This window comes from Cololabis saira, chromosome 5, assembly GCF_033807715.1.
Source record: "Cololabis saira isolate AMF1-May2022 chromosome 5, fColSai1.1, whole genome shotgun sequence".
NCBI classification, from domain to species: domain Eukaryota; kingdom Metazoa; phylum Chordata; class Actinopteri; order Beloniformes; family Belonidae; genus Cololabis; species Cololabis saira.
The window spans coordinates 14,373,214-14,389,788 of NC_084591.1; the positions used below are offsets into that span (position 1 = coordinate 14,373,214).

The 16,575-nt window shown below is 40.9% G+C and overlaps 1 protein-coding gene across 2 annotated transcripts in view; it reads right to left on the bottom strand.

Moving 5' to 3' along the window:
* Positions 1 to 7,754, bottom strand: part of LOC133443773 (coiled-coil domain-containing protein 136-like) — a 46,913-nt gene extending 39,159 nt beyond the window's left edge. Inside the window, exons 1-2 of one of the 2 annotated variants that reach the window (XM_061720983.1) lie at positions 7,519 to 7,754; positions 6,445 to 6,651 (exon numbers count right to left, since the gene is read on the bottom strand). In XM_061720983.1, coding sequence (XP_061576967.1) covers positions 6,445 to 6,511 — 67 coding nt within the window. In that variant the 5' untranslated portion in view covers positions 6,512 to 6,651; positions 7,519 to 7,754. The remainder of the gene's footprint in view (positions 1 to 6,444; positions 6,652 to 7,518) is intronic. The other variant, XM_061720987.1, reaches the window with a different exon arrangement.
* Positions 7,755 to 16,575: the final 8,821 nt, after the last annotated feature.

A 16,575-nucleotide genomic window follows, 5' to 3' on the forward strand; every position in this document is an offset into this window, starting at 1 on the left:
ATTTTTAGTCAAAAAAATCTCATTACACTTAAAACAAGACTCATCACTGAAAAAAACAACAATTTTCACCTGTTTCAAGTAGATTTTCACTTAAAATAAGTAGAAAAATCTGCCAGTGGAACAAGATGTTTTTGCTCGTAATGAGAAGAAAAATCTCGTCCCACTGGCAGATCTTTCTACTTATTTCAAGTGAAAATCTACTTGAATAACGTGAAAATTGTCAAATAAGTTATTTTTCTGGTGATGACTCTTGTTTTAAGTGTAATGTGATTTTTTTGACTAAAAATTAGACATTTTAACTAGAAATAAGACAAATATTCCTGGTAAGATTTTGAGTTTTTGCAGTGCGTCTCCCTGCTCAGACCTCTCCCTCTCCCTCTCCCTCTCTCTCTCTTCCTGTCTTTCTCTGTTTACTATTTTTGTTAAAAGAGAAGAAACAAGAAAAAAGAAATAAAAAATAAAAAAGAAGAAAAAAGAGAAAAAAACAACAAAAAGGAACAGGAAGAAAAAGAAGAAGAAAAAGAGAAAAAAAGGAAAAAAAGAAAGAAAAAAGAAGAAAAAGGAAAAAAGAGAAAAAAAGGGGAAAAAATTGGGAAAAAAATTAAGTTGACTTTACTTGCAAAACTTAAGTTGACTTTACTTGCAAATTAATGTTGTACATACTAAAAATTAAGTAGTTTATACAAATACTAGTCTTTCTTGATCTTCATAAAAAATCTCATGCGAAAAAGTTGCCTTAACTTTTTTAAAGTAGATCAAGCAAGATATTTTTTACCCTGGTGTTCTACTTAAACAAATAAAGCATGTTTCATCTAAACGTTGGTCAATCTGCCCAATAGATTAAAATTGTTAAAGGAAAGGTAAATACAACAAGATCATTGCTTGTTGTTTGTGTGTAAATGAAACGATTGCCTGGGATTACATAAATACTGCTTGTTAAGGAAAAAATGCACAATGTCTTGTTTTTTGAACAAATGCAGATTAAGTTCAAAACTAGATGTATTCATGTAAAGCAACAAACTTCATTTTTAATTGTTAATATCACAGATTTAAATATGTTATATTTAAATGCGCTTAGATTTATTTTTTTCAGTGTAGCCACTCTTTAAATCCTGCGTTATTTGAGTAAAAACTGTCAAAATCATCCATTCGCAAAACATTCTGCCAAGTTGCATTGAAATGTCAAGTATTGTGTTTTCATATTTGCAATCTCTACAATCAGAATATTGTCATGATGTTTGTACAAATAAAACATAGGATTAAAAGATACTATACTGAGATATAAATTATCATACGCTCATATATTATCCATCCAGCCATCTTTTCATTATCTATACATACCTCTTACACATAAAACATAGGATTAAAAGAGGGGGTTCTTACTTTCTGCACAGGACAGTGATCATAATTACAATCCACAGCTACTCATCATACATGAAGACTGAATATAGATCTATAGATCAAAAGAGCTATTTTGATCTATAGTTCTATAGATCAAAATAGTGTGTGCCTATGTGTGTGCAGGTGCGTGTATGTGTGTGTTTGTGTGTGTGTGAATTGGAATGAGAAAACAACAATTTGCCACCAAATATCAATACTTCAAATCAAATAATTATTCTCTTTTATTGAACAAAAAAAAAAAATTCACTCATGAAAATCCGATGAGCAGACCTCCACAGTGACAGCTGCAGGGTAGAAAACAGGGATGGACAAACAAGGATGTGCTCTGTGCCTTTCTCCTAAATCGATTTGATGTGTTGGATTTTTTATTTTCCAAGCTTATGCTTTGTTAGCCAAAAGATGTAAGATATTGCTCCAAAGGAAAATGTCCCCTTTAAACTGATCCGCAACCACAATACAAAGATTTTTCGACGTTGTCTCGAGATAATACAATACTTATCCTTTTGTAGAAATCTAAAGGACTGGAAGGTTTAAAGAGGTGTGTTTGTACAAGTCTTTGCAGACAACCGTGCTCGGGACAAACTGATGATACCATGGTCTTCTCTGTTGTCTTAATTCACGGCCCAAGTGTACTCTTGTGGCTTCCTTTGCCCCCAAGGGTCCACGTGCCTTCACATGATTTAAAGTTCATCATCTGCCCACGTCCACAGCTCGAGGGTTCACACCGCTCACACTGTGTACCTCCACATTTCTATCTGCACTGAGATCACACAGCAAATGTTGAGTGTGCATGAGCTGGGAAATCAAAACTTACATAACTTATTTTCATGAGCGCATGCCCGTTTTGAGGAAACACTCTGCGTGGAGATTCACATTTATCATTCTCCTTTTAAAAAGGACCCTCCGGGACAAACAGATGACTATTTTTAGATCATCGGTGAGGAAGCACTAATGTGCTACAATAGCTTTGTGGGTTGCAGCTTCAGATACGACCCTCAGTCCTGCGATGGGGGCATGCGCCACTCCCAAGTGCTGCTAAACTCCCCAGGGCCAGGGCCAGATCCTATTTTGGGGAAAGGACTGCTGTGGGGCATTGATGATGTGAATCACAGGCCATGCAGGTGATAAACCTTGTGTGTCAGAATGAAAAAGAAAAAAAAAACATGTCTGTAGGCCAGAAACCATGCATTGTGATGCATAAAAGCTTGATTTTGCGTGGACCTGGTTTTCTAGAATCTGTAAAACTGACATATATCTGCCATATCATCAGTTCCACGATGAGTTACACAGTCTGAGTGGCCGACATTTCAATCTAATAACCTGAACCAATGTGAAACAATGGACTGAAAAATCAATTCAGCACTTTTCAAAGTAAAAGAAAAGCCACCGGAGCCTGTAATGCATTTGTATGAATCCAGCCTAAATCTTTTTTTATTACAGAATGTGCAGAAGGCTCCGTGTAGACGTCCCATTGTCGCTGGTGCATTCACCAGTGTGTGCTTATGTATATGACTGAAAATCAGATCTGTATAGATTTAAACAGAGCTGTATGGGTGGGTGAATATGGTTTGTAGGGTAAAAGCCCCTTGGGAGGTCAATAAAACTGGAAAAATAACTAGAGTATAAATACAGTACAGTCCCTTTGCCAGTCCATTTGAAATGCATCCCTCAAGGCTCCAGTTGGTGCTTCAAAAACTGAAACAACATCAACAACAACATCTTTATATTTCTAGTCCAAGGTCCACTCAAGGGGCTTTAACAAAGCAGGCAACTTTCCCTCACTGGCACACACACTTTATGTCACACACACATTAATTAAATCGATTTATTAATAACCTTGGAAAGTGATTATCTTTACCATAGTGAGATATAAATGACCATATGCTCATATATTATCCATCCAGCCATCTTTTCATCATCTATACCCACTTCTGCTGGAGCCTGTCCCAGCTCTAGACTGCACCCTGAACAGGTAAGTGTATATATTATATTAAACCAATATTATCAAAGTAACATTGACATGAATATATGAATCATATCTTGAACTTGACATATTTGCAAAACAAAAACAATTTATAAAAGGACAAAGCAACCAAACCAAACATCTTTAATCCAGCAAATATTTGCACATTAATTAAAAGCTTCCTCTGTGAAATGGTTTGGCCCAGTGAAACCTGGCATATCACATATCACACAACTACCTCGGAAAGCCTTCTTGAACAGAAAAAAAATAAAATAAAAATAGTTAGCAGATGTCTATCAAAGTCACAAGGGAATTTCAACCAATCAGATGGTATACAGCACTGTTGTTACTGTCACACCTGAGGCCTGCCTGTAGCTACAAGTATTCCACTTTTCCAATTGTCACATCATTAACTCATACCCCATGAAGGATTTTGGGTAGGAAACTGATGCACATAGGTTTGCATGCAATTATCCAAAACCTAAGGCACAACTCATTCTTCTGCGCTAACCTGTAGCCGTAGCCACACCGTAGCTGGGGACCCTATGTCGTATTTTCAGCTGCTACTTCTTCTCCCCCATATTTAAACTTGATTTCTACACTGTTAACTATTGTTCCATATTTATCAGCTCCAAATCACACAAGACCTTATTTGTGTGAGTCCTCATGCCTTAGGCTCAAGGAGAAAGTAAACAAAAAGAAGCTCATCAATAAAAACTAAAATGCAGCAAAAAGAAATAGAACCTGCACCACCAAACTAGCAATTACAGAGCACTGCAATCACAGTCCACAAGTGCAGTTTGCAATCAAACCAACTCTGAATCGTTGTGACGCAGAAACATAATCAACATTAACAGCCTGAACCCATCAGGTGGCACAACGGGGAAGATTTATGCCAACTGGCTGAACGTTAGCTTGAACCAAAGGGGAGTCCATGACAGCAGATGTAACGGCAAAGTGTAATGAAAACAATGACAAAGGAGCATCAGTGAAAAGCTCAACCTGGATATATTGATGATATTGAAACTCACAAGGTATGGCCAAATGTGGCAGGCCAGAAGAAATAGTTTGGTTCAGGAAATTACATCCCAGGTGTAATTCAAGGACACGGCCTCCAGTGTGGTAGTTAAAACTAAACCAGAGCCTAAAACATCTTGGCTCATACCAATCCACAACCAAACAACTAAAACCTGGTGAAATCTGGTTACCATTATTGCACCGGAGATGGCCCACTTTTGAGTAATTGTTGCCAGAACCCAGGAAAATTTGTGAGCACTTCACCTGAGGAGGCCTCACTGAGCTGACTGTCCAGGTACTGGTACTCATTCCTTCACTCCAGAAGGACTTGTAAGGTCTCCCCTTTAAGTTTTGTTTGTCTTCCTCAGTTACCTGGTCGGCTGAAATCGTATTTTTCCTGCCTTTCTTTTCCATCCATCCATCTTCGTCTGCTTATCCAGAACTAGGTCGTGGGGGCAGCAGTCTGAGCAGAGATACCCAGACTTCCCTCACCCCAGACACTTCCTCCAGCTCTTCCGGGGGATCTCTCCAGCGTGTCCTGGGTCTTCCCCGGGGTCTCCTCCCGGTGGGACATGCCTGGAACACCTCCCTAGGGAGGAGGGACATGCCTGGAACACCTCCCTAGGGAGGCGTCCAGGAGGATCCGGTACTGATGCCCAAGCCACCTCAACTGACCCCTCTCAATGTGAAGAGCAGCGGCTCGACTCCGAGCTCCTCCCGGGTGACCGAACTCCTCACCCTATCTCTAAGGTGACCCTGAGACCCCGAGATACTTAAAATCCTCCACTTGAGGCAGGACCTTTCCAACTACCCGGACAGGGCACGCCACCCATTTCCCGTGTAGAACCATGGCCTTGGTGGAGGTGCTGATTCTCATCCCAGCCGCTTCACCCTCAGCTGCAAACCGCCCCAGCACATGCTGAAGGTCCTGGGCTAATGAAGCCAACAGGACAACATCATCTGCAAAAAGCAGAGATGAAATCCTGTGGTGCCCTCTGGCCCCAGGCTACACCTAGACATCCTGTCCATAAATGAACAGAACCGGTGACAGAGGGCAGCCCTGCCGAGGTCCAACATGTACTGGGAACAAGTTGCCGAGCGTGCGCTGCAGGTTGCGCCGCAATGAGCACCCCACGACGCACACACCACGCCGTGCCTGATGCGCACGTCCCAAAAAGTTTAACTACGCGTCAAGAGGTCGCAGACCCAACGCAGACTGAGAGGGCTGTGATTGGTTTGCTTGGTAGCAACGCATTTCCGGTTCCGGTTCGTGAAGCAGTCGTGAACTTTCAGCGCTCTTTTCTTCGTGTGTGTGTGATTTTTTTTTGTTTTTGTTTTTTTGCACAATAGTTGTCCTTATCTCTTTGATTCACTGTGACCGGAAAAGTCGGATAAACCATTCAGGAAAAGATCGCACCCCCTTAGCGCTCGCGGGGGGTATTGCACCGCGGCGAAATGGAGTGACAGAGAAGTCCGAAGGGTTCACGATGGCGTCCGGCAACGGCGTGTGCTCTGCGTTGGTGTAGCGCAGAACCATAATCCAGGCTTTACTGCTGACAATGCAAACCAAGCTCCTGCTCTGGTCATACAGACACCAAACAGCCCTGAGCAGAGGGCCCCAGACCCCATACTTGCGGAGCACCCCCCACAGAATGTCACAAGAGACGCTTAAATGCCTTCCCTAGATCCACAAAGCACATGTGGCCTGGTTGGGCAAATTCCCATGAACCCTCAAGCGCCCTGTGGAGGGTATAAACTGGTCCAGTGTTCCACGACCAGCCTTTCCTTAAGTTTTCATTTATGTTTCCACAACTGTGTGTCAGTGCCAAGAAGGTTAGCATTTATATTTATTATTATGGGTTGTATAGGAGTAACTTGTCTCTTATTTGGTTGTTTAATTGATAGTTAATGCTTAAGTTGTATGCTACCGTGGCAGTTACACAGTCCTTTTATTGTTAATGCTCAGTTGTCATTTTCTGTATTATTGCAGACCACAAGTTTGGTGGAATTAAACCAGTTGAAAGGGCATCCTGTGTGTGTGTCATACATCATAATCTCCATACCTTGAGCCACTCCACAACCAGCACACTGGAGATCCCACGTCTCCTTTTTCGTGATAATGGTTAGCATTGTCAGCTCACAACGAGAAGGTGTGATTTATGGCTGGAACTGTTCTGTGTGGCGACTGCATGTTGTCCACACGTCTGCACTGGTTTTCTCCAGGTGTTCCTCCAGTCCATTAAACATACATGCAGGGTTGACTGGTGTTTCTAAATTGGATATAGAAAATAAATTAGATCGATGGATGGGTGGATGGAGGAATTTTCCGAAGGAGCTCTGGGAAATCACACGACCAAACTATCTGAAGAATCATTCCTCCACCATCCCTCATCGGTCTTATGAGCAAACACACACCAGCACTTCCTCATTTTGCTCACATTTTGGTCTGGGCCCTTAAGCCAAATGGCTTTACCTATAATGAGATCCAGACAGGCGGTTGCAGTGAAAGCAGTGCAGATTACTGATCACCCCCCCCATTGTTCATTTCCTCCCTTCCTCTTACCGACTTTCTCTCCCAGTCTCTGCGTACCACTTATGAGCAGTGGTTCTCAGGCTATAAACAGCCTGAGAACCACAACACCACCCCCTCCATGTTCATCATACCCTCAGTGCACATACTCTTTATCGCCGTCTGTCCCTCACTTCTTCCTCTCAGCTGTTATCAAATCCGGCAACCTCTGCAGGGCACAAGGAGAGGCCAGAAATGTGAGGTGCGCCACAAACGTCTGAAAATGTGTCAGCGGAGAGAAGGAGGGGAGGTCAGGCTCGACCATTGTCCGTCCCCGCTGGAGGATATTCCTATCACAGCAATGTCAGCGGGCAGGAAGTGCTTTTCAAACACACCGACACAAATATACAACACGCACTCATGCACGTGCTCTCTTGTGCAGCCTGGCGACATGTTAAAAGAGGAAATGGTTAAAAAAAAAAAAAAGCAGAAGTTTCTTTGAGAGAAATAGAAAGAAGGCAAATGTCTGTTGGATATCAGCGAGTGCTTGTATGTACTTGTGATAACAATAAAAGAATAGGTCATATTTGGCAGGAAGGGACAACAAGAAGGAAAGGATCAAACTTACCGGAGTGAAAGGACAGATGTTCTGCTTACAGCACTTCCTTCACTTCCGTGTAGCTGTGTGCAGCTTTGCTCAGGCAGCTATAATCCCCAGACGAGGGCTGAGCTGGGAGACGTCTCCCAACATGAACTCATCCTACATTGTTTTCACTGCATACAGAAATCACCCACCCAAAATAAAAAAAAAAACACGCACACACACACACAGACACACTCACTCACTCAGGAAGAGCTGCAGACAGAACTAGCCAACAACCCATGACAGGGGGCTGATAATGAGGTGACAATGTCTGGCTTCAGTCCACAAGTGTCACTCTGATGTGGCAGGAGTCTGGTTGCAGAGCAGAAGATGCAAAGAGGGGTTGCAGATGTCATCAAACTGTAGTCAAAATCAGTTACAATGTTTGCTTAAACATGCAGCCTACAGTGACACGATAACAATCACTTAGTGAGAACCGGTGCCCAGTTCGGAAGCTCGACTTTGATTTAAATAACATTTAAAGTGGGACACTAAAGAATGAACAGTCTGCATTCGGTGAAGGTCTGGTGTCTCCGCAGGAGACGGCAGAAACGAGCTGTTTGTTCTGTAACAGAGACGACTGCCAGAGAGTGTGAGATCTGACGGAGGAAATCTGTCCGGCCTGGCCTCACTGGGGACTTTGCCTTGGCCATATTCACCATGTCATAGACACGGCACCCACTGCACCGCTAAACATCTCAGGAATGTAAACCTCCAATTGATTTGCAACTCTACGTTAATACAAAAAACAAAAAGACTTAACAGTTTTTTCTTTCTTTGCATTTGCCTTGTATGTAAAAATCCCTCATATGTATGCAAATATGTGGTTTTAAAAACTGACTTCTTTATTCATATATTCTTGAATGGAATTACTTTTTGAATGTGAGGAATGAAAGCTATGCTGGAATATCTCCATAAAAATGCATTTGATTTTCATGAAAGTCACTCAAGGCCGATAGAATAACAGTCCTGCTGATGCTGGTGATTGTATTGGCTCTTCTTTTTTTTCTTCTTTTTATTGAAATATCTCTGAAGGGCTGCACGGTGGCTTTGTGGTTAGCGCTGTTGTCTCACAGCAAGCAGGTTCCTGGTTTGACTCCTGGCATGAGTATTTCTGTGTGGAGTGTGTATGACATGGGCTGTATGAAACAATGGGCGAAGCATTGGGTCACTTGACCTTTTGGTTTCTTAAGAACACTTATGATGCCTGTTTTTCTTTGCACAGGGTGCAGCTCGAGAACAATATCTCCAACAACTGGATATAACATGTTGACTTGTCAGCGAAATAAAAAAAAACAGTCACATTTAGCCGACGCTGGGTTAATTCAAACGGCTGGTTGCTCCGTTAACGTTAACGTGGTGATTAAAGATGAGGAAGTGATAAGGACCAGCTATTGGCTGGGCAGACTGCAGATCAATCATATTAGAACTAAATGTAATGCTATTAAGAAAATCTCCTGCCGTGGTACAAAAAAATCCACCCCCCCTCGGAGCTGTAAATATGTTTATTTCTGCTCGAAAGTTGGACATTTTAACACGGGGGTCAATGGGGATCGACTGGCTTTTGGAGCCGGCCCATAGTGGTCAGGTTAGGAATTGCAACGAATCTTAGCTCCATATGAGCCTCAAACAGGAAGTGAAATGTTTTTTCCAGGAGAGAAAAAAAAGAAGTTAAACAGTTAGCGTTGGGCGGCATCTATGGGCGTGCACCTATGGGCCTGCAGGCCTGGGTATTTCCAGTCTCGCCTCAAAAATTGAAGGGAAGTAGAGTTGAAGAAGAGTTTATCAATCAACGCGGCTTCCAGAAAGATCAACGATAGATTTAGAAGACATTTTAGAGTGAAAGGGATTGTATAGTTGTTTGAACAAAAAGCAAGAGTTGGTGGATTTTGTTGCTGCTGTACAGAGATGTCAAAAGTATTCACATTCATTACTCAGGTAGAAGTATAGATACTAGAGTTTAAAAATACTCCTGTAGAAGTTGAAGTATCAACTCAAGTTTTTTACTCAAGTAAAAGTACAAGTACTGGTTTAAAAACTACTTAAAGTATAAAAGTAAACGTAATGTAAGGGGGAAAAAGCCAATGCATCTTAGTCTAATGCAAATATATTAAAGAACCATATATGTGTACTATTGAGCATTAACATGTGTTTCAGAGAGCAGCAGATATGATGACTAGTTGCCTATAAGTATTGTAATGGTGCAAAAAGTCAAACTTCAGAGGCATGTTATCATTTATCCTAACCTTTATTGGAATGTACATCCAAGTTTAGTTGCAGGAATCTGAGGGAACGGATGTAAGAACAAAACTGGACAAGAATATCTGTGCCACAACCACAACCAAATTCACTCTATCCGGATGGAGCAATTTAACTGGATAGTTTTTGTTTAAAGGCCGAAATGAAATAGAGTAACGAGGCTGTTTTTAAAATGTAAGGAGTAAAAAGTACAGATAATTGTGTGAAAATGTAAGGAGTAAAAGTAAAAAGTCGTCTGAAAAATAATTACTCCAGTGAAGTATAGATAACCAAAATTTCTACTTAAGTAAGGTAACAAAGTATTTGTACTTCATTACTTGACACCTCTGCTGCTGCAGAACTAAATGTTGCTGCAGAACATTTATGAAACCCATCACATAGTAATAGACCAAGGTTTTTTTTGTTTTGTTTGTTTGTTGTTGCTTTTTAACTCTGGAATGATCATTTTAAATCAGCATAAAGAAGCTTTAGTCAATGTTTAGCTCAGACAAGCTGTTTACAGAACAGCTTGTGTGGCTGTGAATTTCTGAAGGTCTTTGACTTCCTATGAAAATATCTGGCTCCTTAACTGCTAATATGGTACCATTAAAAAATATTCTTGGCTCACTAGTCTGTGTTAACGTAGTGATACAGATGGCTGGTGATGCAGCTCGGTTTGGCCGCTGACAAAAACTGCTCAACTCTGTAAATCTGTAAAGACTCATACAATAAAACCTCAGCAATTGGAGACAATAAAAACAATAGTTTTGTTAAATAAAGAGAATTAAACATGGAACACATCAGCAGTAAACATCTAAACTCCAAAAATAAAAATAAAAAACTGTCATCTGTCTCTTCAATGGCAGTAGTGGAGGAGTAGAACTAGTACACCCGTTCACTAGACAACATTTGTTTGTGGATACACCGGCAGGATCAACAAGTGGTATAATTACCCTGCACTGACAGTGTATCATTGTCACTGTCAGCTGCTCGTGTAATAGAACCCCGGAGCCTCAAAAGACAGTGATCCACACAACAATCCACTTTTTCACTGCTGGGCATCACTGTGGCGCTCCACGGTTGCCTAGCAACTATAGCAAATTGGAGGTGCCTTTGAATTAGAGCGTCGTAAGAGGTGACTTATATGTGGACCCAGATGACAAATGTCTCCATTAATCTGGAATCCTCTACTGGCTAATTCATTCGTACTGGAAGCTCTAATTCTGGTCGCAGAGCAAAGCGGTGTCACCGCGCTGCAGATCATGTGCTTCGTTGAGGCAGGAGAGACTGGAGCTCGTTGCTCGATGCACACTGCGTTTTCACGGTGAAGAGCAAGAGCAAGAGCAGAGAAAAGGCAACCGTTTCCATGACATCATAAACAGGAAACGGGAAGGGCCCATTGCGACCAGAAGAGTCTACGTAAGGCATTGTGGAGGTTTGCCAAAGAGGTCAGAACTTTCCCATAATATGATTTCATGCATGCACCAAAAAAAAAACCAACACGTACACACAAGAAAAACATGGATAAAATAAAAACCAGCAGGCTCATTTTATCCACAAATCTCCTACAATCCCATTCTCAGTCTTCTGCAGCGGTGCTTTTGATGGCCTCCTCCAGGTCTTGTCCCCTATAGTCGCCATGCCAACCCGTGTGAGGAGGAGGCTTCGCCCAAAGAGACGTGACGCGGTCCTGGGATAATTAGCAGCTCATTATGGAGCCCAGTGAATGGGCCAGCGGGATCCAGGAGCCACAAGAGACTGTAATAGAAAACACTCAGGACTGCAGCTCACATCAAAGGAGGCGCTCGACCATGCGATGCAGAGAAGAAAGAGACCGGGGAGAGGAAATATCGTTCTCCTTTTACACCCACAAATACAGCTCAATCTCTGTTTTTAAGTCTGTTTGTGAGCTTGTGTGCTAGGATCTCTGCACCACTCCTTTCTCTTCACCCACAGCCTTGGTTGTTGCACAATTGAATGAAATACAGTTTATAAAGCTGGCATCAACATCCACACGGAGTGCAGCTAGAGGAGATTGTGTGGTCCAGTTTAGGAAAAGTGCTTTTAGCCAGTCTGCATTTTCTATCAGGGCTGCTTGTGAGTGGAACTTCATACCAACTGAGATTAGAAACCAATCAAATTACTCTACTTTTAAATTTTATTTAAAAAAGTGGTTAATTAGTGGTCAAGGCTGTCAACATTAAATTTTAGTGCTTAATTTTCCTGGTTTGCAGCCCTGCCTGTCGGTGTTTTTCTGATGTCACCTGTCATGTTGCCTATTAGTTTGTCTAGTTATAATGTTGCTTTTTGTGCATGGCTTTTTATTCTGTGTTTAGTGCTTTTGTCTTGTTTGTTTTTGGCCTGTTAGTGTGTTATTGTGTCTTGTGTTATTAATGCTGATGTTACTGTTGCTGCTTCATGTTGTTTCTGCTTTCGTTTGTAGCAATTGTCTGTTGTTGAGCTTATGTTAACCTGTGTGTGCATGTATTTTAGCTCAGTTTCTTACCTTTTAATCTTTATTCTGATGTAGCCTTTTTATTCGGAAATGTTTTATTGATTGTATCTTAATAATTTTTCTTTTATGTTGACTATTTTACACCAATCCAGGGACAGAAGATGCAAAATAGCCTTTTTGGCTAATTCTGGCACATTTTACATTTGTTTAAATGTGTTATTAATGTGCATTGTCCCTGTTATCTAAACCTTTAAATAAATAAATAAATACAAAGAAAGAGTTGCGCGTCAGAGAGCTCCACTCAATTTAAGCTGTATATCTGTAATTTCTCTATATGTGTAACTGTTTGGGGATGCAGGCACTAAGGATGAAACGTAACCTGGTGGTTTTCAACATTTTCTCATCACAATCCCCCAGAATAATCACGTTGCTGGTTGTAACCTGATTATTTACACATTATATGCACACTTTGAAGTTCCCAACAGAATCTACAAAAACCTTTTTCTAATGCAAATTACATTGAGTGTGAAGGTCATATGGAGTATTAACCACTGGCCTGTCTAATATGTTTTCTTTTGATCATATATTCTTTTCCTCCCACAAGCATCTGGCAACCCTGAGACTGTATCTTGTGATTCTCTGTAGTTCCTTACCTTCAGGTTACGACATCACTAGGAGAGCCATGGTGCAGGGCAGCGGTGTTGAACTATGTGCAGAGCTCATTATTCATTCATTGATTCATTTTCCATACCAAGTTCGTCGCTTGCAGTGTCGCAGGATTCTGGTAGAGCGTATCCCAGCGGTCGCTAGGCGAAAGGTGGAGTACATCCTGGATAGGTCACGGGGCCAGCACTCTCGCTCATCTGGTCGGTCAGCTATCATTCCTGATTGTGGCCCGGGAGGATGCAGGATGGCTTAGTGGAAACTCTGGTCACTCTGGCTGTGATTCAAACGAAAAACCGTCTCATTCTAAAGCAACAGTCACCAGTTCATTGTGCTGTATGACAAAGATGAGCAAGCCCTGGGCAAATGAACCTCTGTAAAGTGTGCAGCAAGTGTGGGGTGCACAAACGTTGGTACCAGTAGTAACCTTCATGGAAGATAAGGTACCTTTCATCTTTCAGATGATGATTTCCTTATGTCTTTCTTTATGGATTCATTACCTCCTCTAACTGTGACAACTTGATCTCTGTAATGTTTCCCACATCGCTGGCTGGCAGACCCAAACAAAGCTGAAATCACCTCCGTGATTAACATTTGGCAAGCAATTTGTTTCATCAAAAGCCGCTTCTTTTTTATGTTGTTTTTAAATCCAATAATACCTTTGTTGATCAGGGCAAAGGAGCTCAGCCAGGCTTTGCAGTCCCCTCCATCTGTTTTCAGAACGGGTCCCCATCCAGCTTTTCCTTTGTAAATGTGAAAGTTGAACTTTGCAGTGAGGTTGCAGGTAAGGCTTTACCTCGGATGGCTCATCCGTGCAAACCCCTAGATGTGCATTAATGATGTGAATGAATGTCCTGTGGTGAAACTGTGTGCTGCTGTGCAGCTATCCTCATCGTTACTGAGTCTTACTGCTGAATTTGAGGAGTTACAGAGTTTATTTGTCACAGTGGATTGAATTTTTCAACATGCAACTGAAGTAAACACATCTCATATGTATAAGAGCTATCGGATGTGGAATTAGATACTATTACCCTTTTGATATTCCTGTAGCTGTCCTCATTCAATAAAGTAAGTTTTAATTAAACTCAATGCATCTGTGATGTGTTTCCTGAGTGCTAGAATCCACACTTAGGAGAGCGGCATTGAACATTTACCAGTCTACAGAAAGCATTCCTGATTACAGTGTGCAGTAAAGGCTTTGATTTAATATTAATGAAATGTATAGGACTATGCTGCAAAAGACAAATGCAGTATTCTACACATGTACAGCTGCGGTCCCCTTGTTCAACAACAGCAGAGGACACCGCACTTTTATAAAGATGTGAGGACTGCAATAACTGTCATTGGTAGTAACTAATTTTAAATAATGAAAAAAAATGTTAAATTAAACCTGGTTGTGCCATTAAGTTTTTTTGCAAGAGAGCAGCAGGTCTACATACTCGTATCTCATATTAACAGTGCAGCACCTACGCCCTCTAATGGGGAGATACGAGTACTGCAAATGCTGGTGAGTCCAAATGAAATCTACTGTTTATTTACTTTCTACAACCATATGTGAAGTAGGCGTCTCGCCCAGCTTGATGTTTTAGACGAATATAATCGCCTTTTGGTTCATGTTGTAATTACAAAAAGTGTATTAACATTTGGCACCCACAGAAAACACCGTCCATGTTCATTTCTCAATACATCAGTAGATATATCTGTATTTAGAGATAAAGAAAACTCCCCAAGTTGTTGTGCATCATATATGAGTGTTTGTTTGTGCACAAATCCCATTTATATTTATTTTTCTTTTCCTTCAAAATGGAACAAAAGAGAACAGTATATAACTAACCTGTCTCTGTTCTTTCCTACATTGTCAAGTCTTTGTCTTCAAATGTCGCTGGCTGTTACAACCTTGATCCTACCCCCTTTAAAACAGTTTAAAGGTTCCTTGAAGATTATAGTCTTTGCAACCTTTCAACAATGCTCCAGGAACAGTCTTTGTCAAATCTTTCGGCACTTGTTAAATGTTTAGAGAATGTGCCTTCAAATATTATTCAGGGAAATCTATGCAGATGGTTTTCTGAAACTTAAATGATCACAGTAACTCGTACTTGTATACATTCATTGTTCCAGTCTAACTCTGGGATACAGTATCTCAGGAGTGGGTGGGTGAGACAGGCCTCTTGTCTTGTAGAAACCTACCTGATAAAACTTATAAACATACTGTATACCAGCTCTCCCCAGAGTATAAATAACATCTTTAAGTTTTCTGCCAGCTACGCAGATCTACAATTTATGCTTTGAGTGCTGGATCTCTCCATTTCAGTCATCACTTTGTATATAACTTTGTGTCTTATTTAGGAAGCTTTTATATCGCTCTATCTATCCAGCAAACAATTGAGTCTCTTTTTTTCCTTAAAGTTTCCAAATGATCCAACCTCCACAATGTTTTCTCTAAGGGGTTCATGGTCAATGCTATAAAGCATATTGAGGCAATTTCTTTGCTGGCATCAATTTTATGAAGTTATTTTTTACCGTCTAAAGTTTTCATTTTCTGCTACAAATATTGCAGAGAAAATAAAGGAGGCAAGCTTTAAGTTTATTTATGTAGACATGATTCGTTATCTTATATAAGAAGGTTTGTTTTCTCCAGAGACTGAATTATAACGTGTCCATATTTCATTGGCTTATCTTCTTGAAAGTAGTTTCATAATGTGATGAAATCCACAATATGCTGGCGTTAATCTGCGCCTACCACCTTCTTAGTGTTAAAACTTTTACAGATAAGCTCCAATCACACGTTAAATACCGCAAACACCAAACCACCCACACCAGTTCCACATAGTTACAAGCTGATTTAAAAGGTTTCTTTAATTTAACAGAAATGATCAGACAAAGGCACATAATTAATGAAAAACAAAAAACAACTACTGATTGATCACATAGTGCACCAGAGATGAAAAAAAGAATGTAAACAGGATCATAGTTTTTGCGTGTAAATCTACCTCAAATATATCAAAACATGAACAAAAAAGAAAAAGTAACACACAAAGAGATGTAAAAAAAAAAAAAAAACAGACATCAATGCAATCATGTTGTTATGGCAGACAAACATTAATCAGTGGTCCATAGCTTCACGTGAATGTTCACAGGACATACATGAAAAAATACATTAGTGATTACAAAAAAATAAACTGGTTCGCAGGAAATCCCTGGGAAGCAGAGATGTCCTCCGGTAGCACTGAAGCCGGACACTGAAGGCCATGTTGCTCGTGTTTAAAGAAGGGAATGGCATTTTTCCTCAGAAAAATCCTCGTATCACAGTATAACCCGCCGCCTCTCTATCACATTATTAGTAGTAAAAGACAATCATGAAACTGGGCTAAACCCATAAGACAATTGGAAAACCAAGTAACAGCCTTGTTTTGTTTTGTTTTGTTTTGTCGAGTGTGTGTCGTGCTGGAACAAGTTACCGATATTACTAGCGTGGTAATGTAGCTGGATGGATTTTTGGCCTTTTTGAGAGATGAATCAGCTGGGCTTCTCAGAGCCAAGCAGTGGTTATGGATCTCTCCTGCCGGCAATGAGGACACCTCCTCGCGCCGTGTCCCCCCAGCACCGACACCCCATCGCTCCTCTAAAACACTGATGTAAAACACTCACTCCTGGGGGAATACATTTTAAAACAGTCCTCGTAGAAA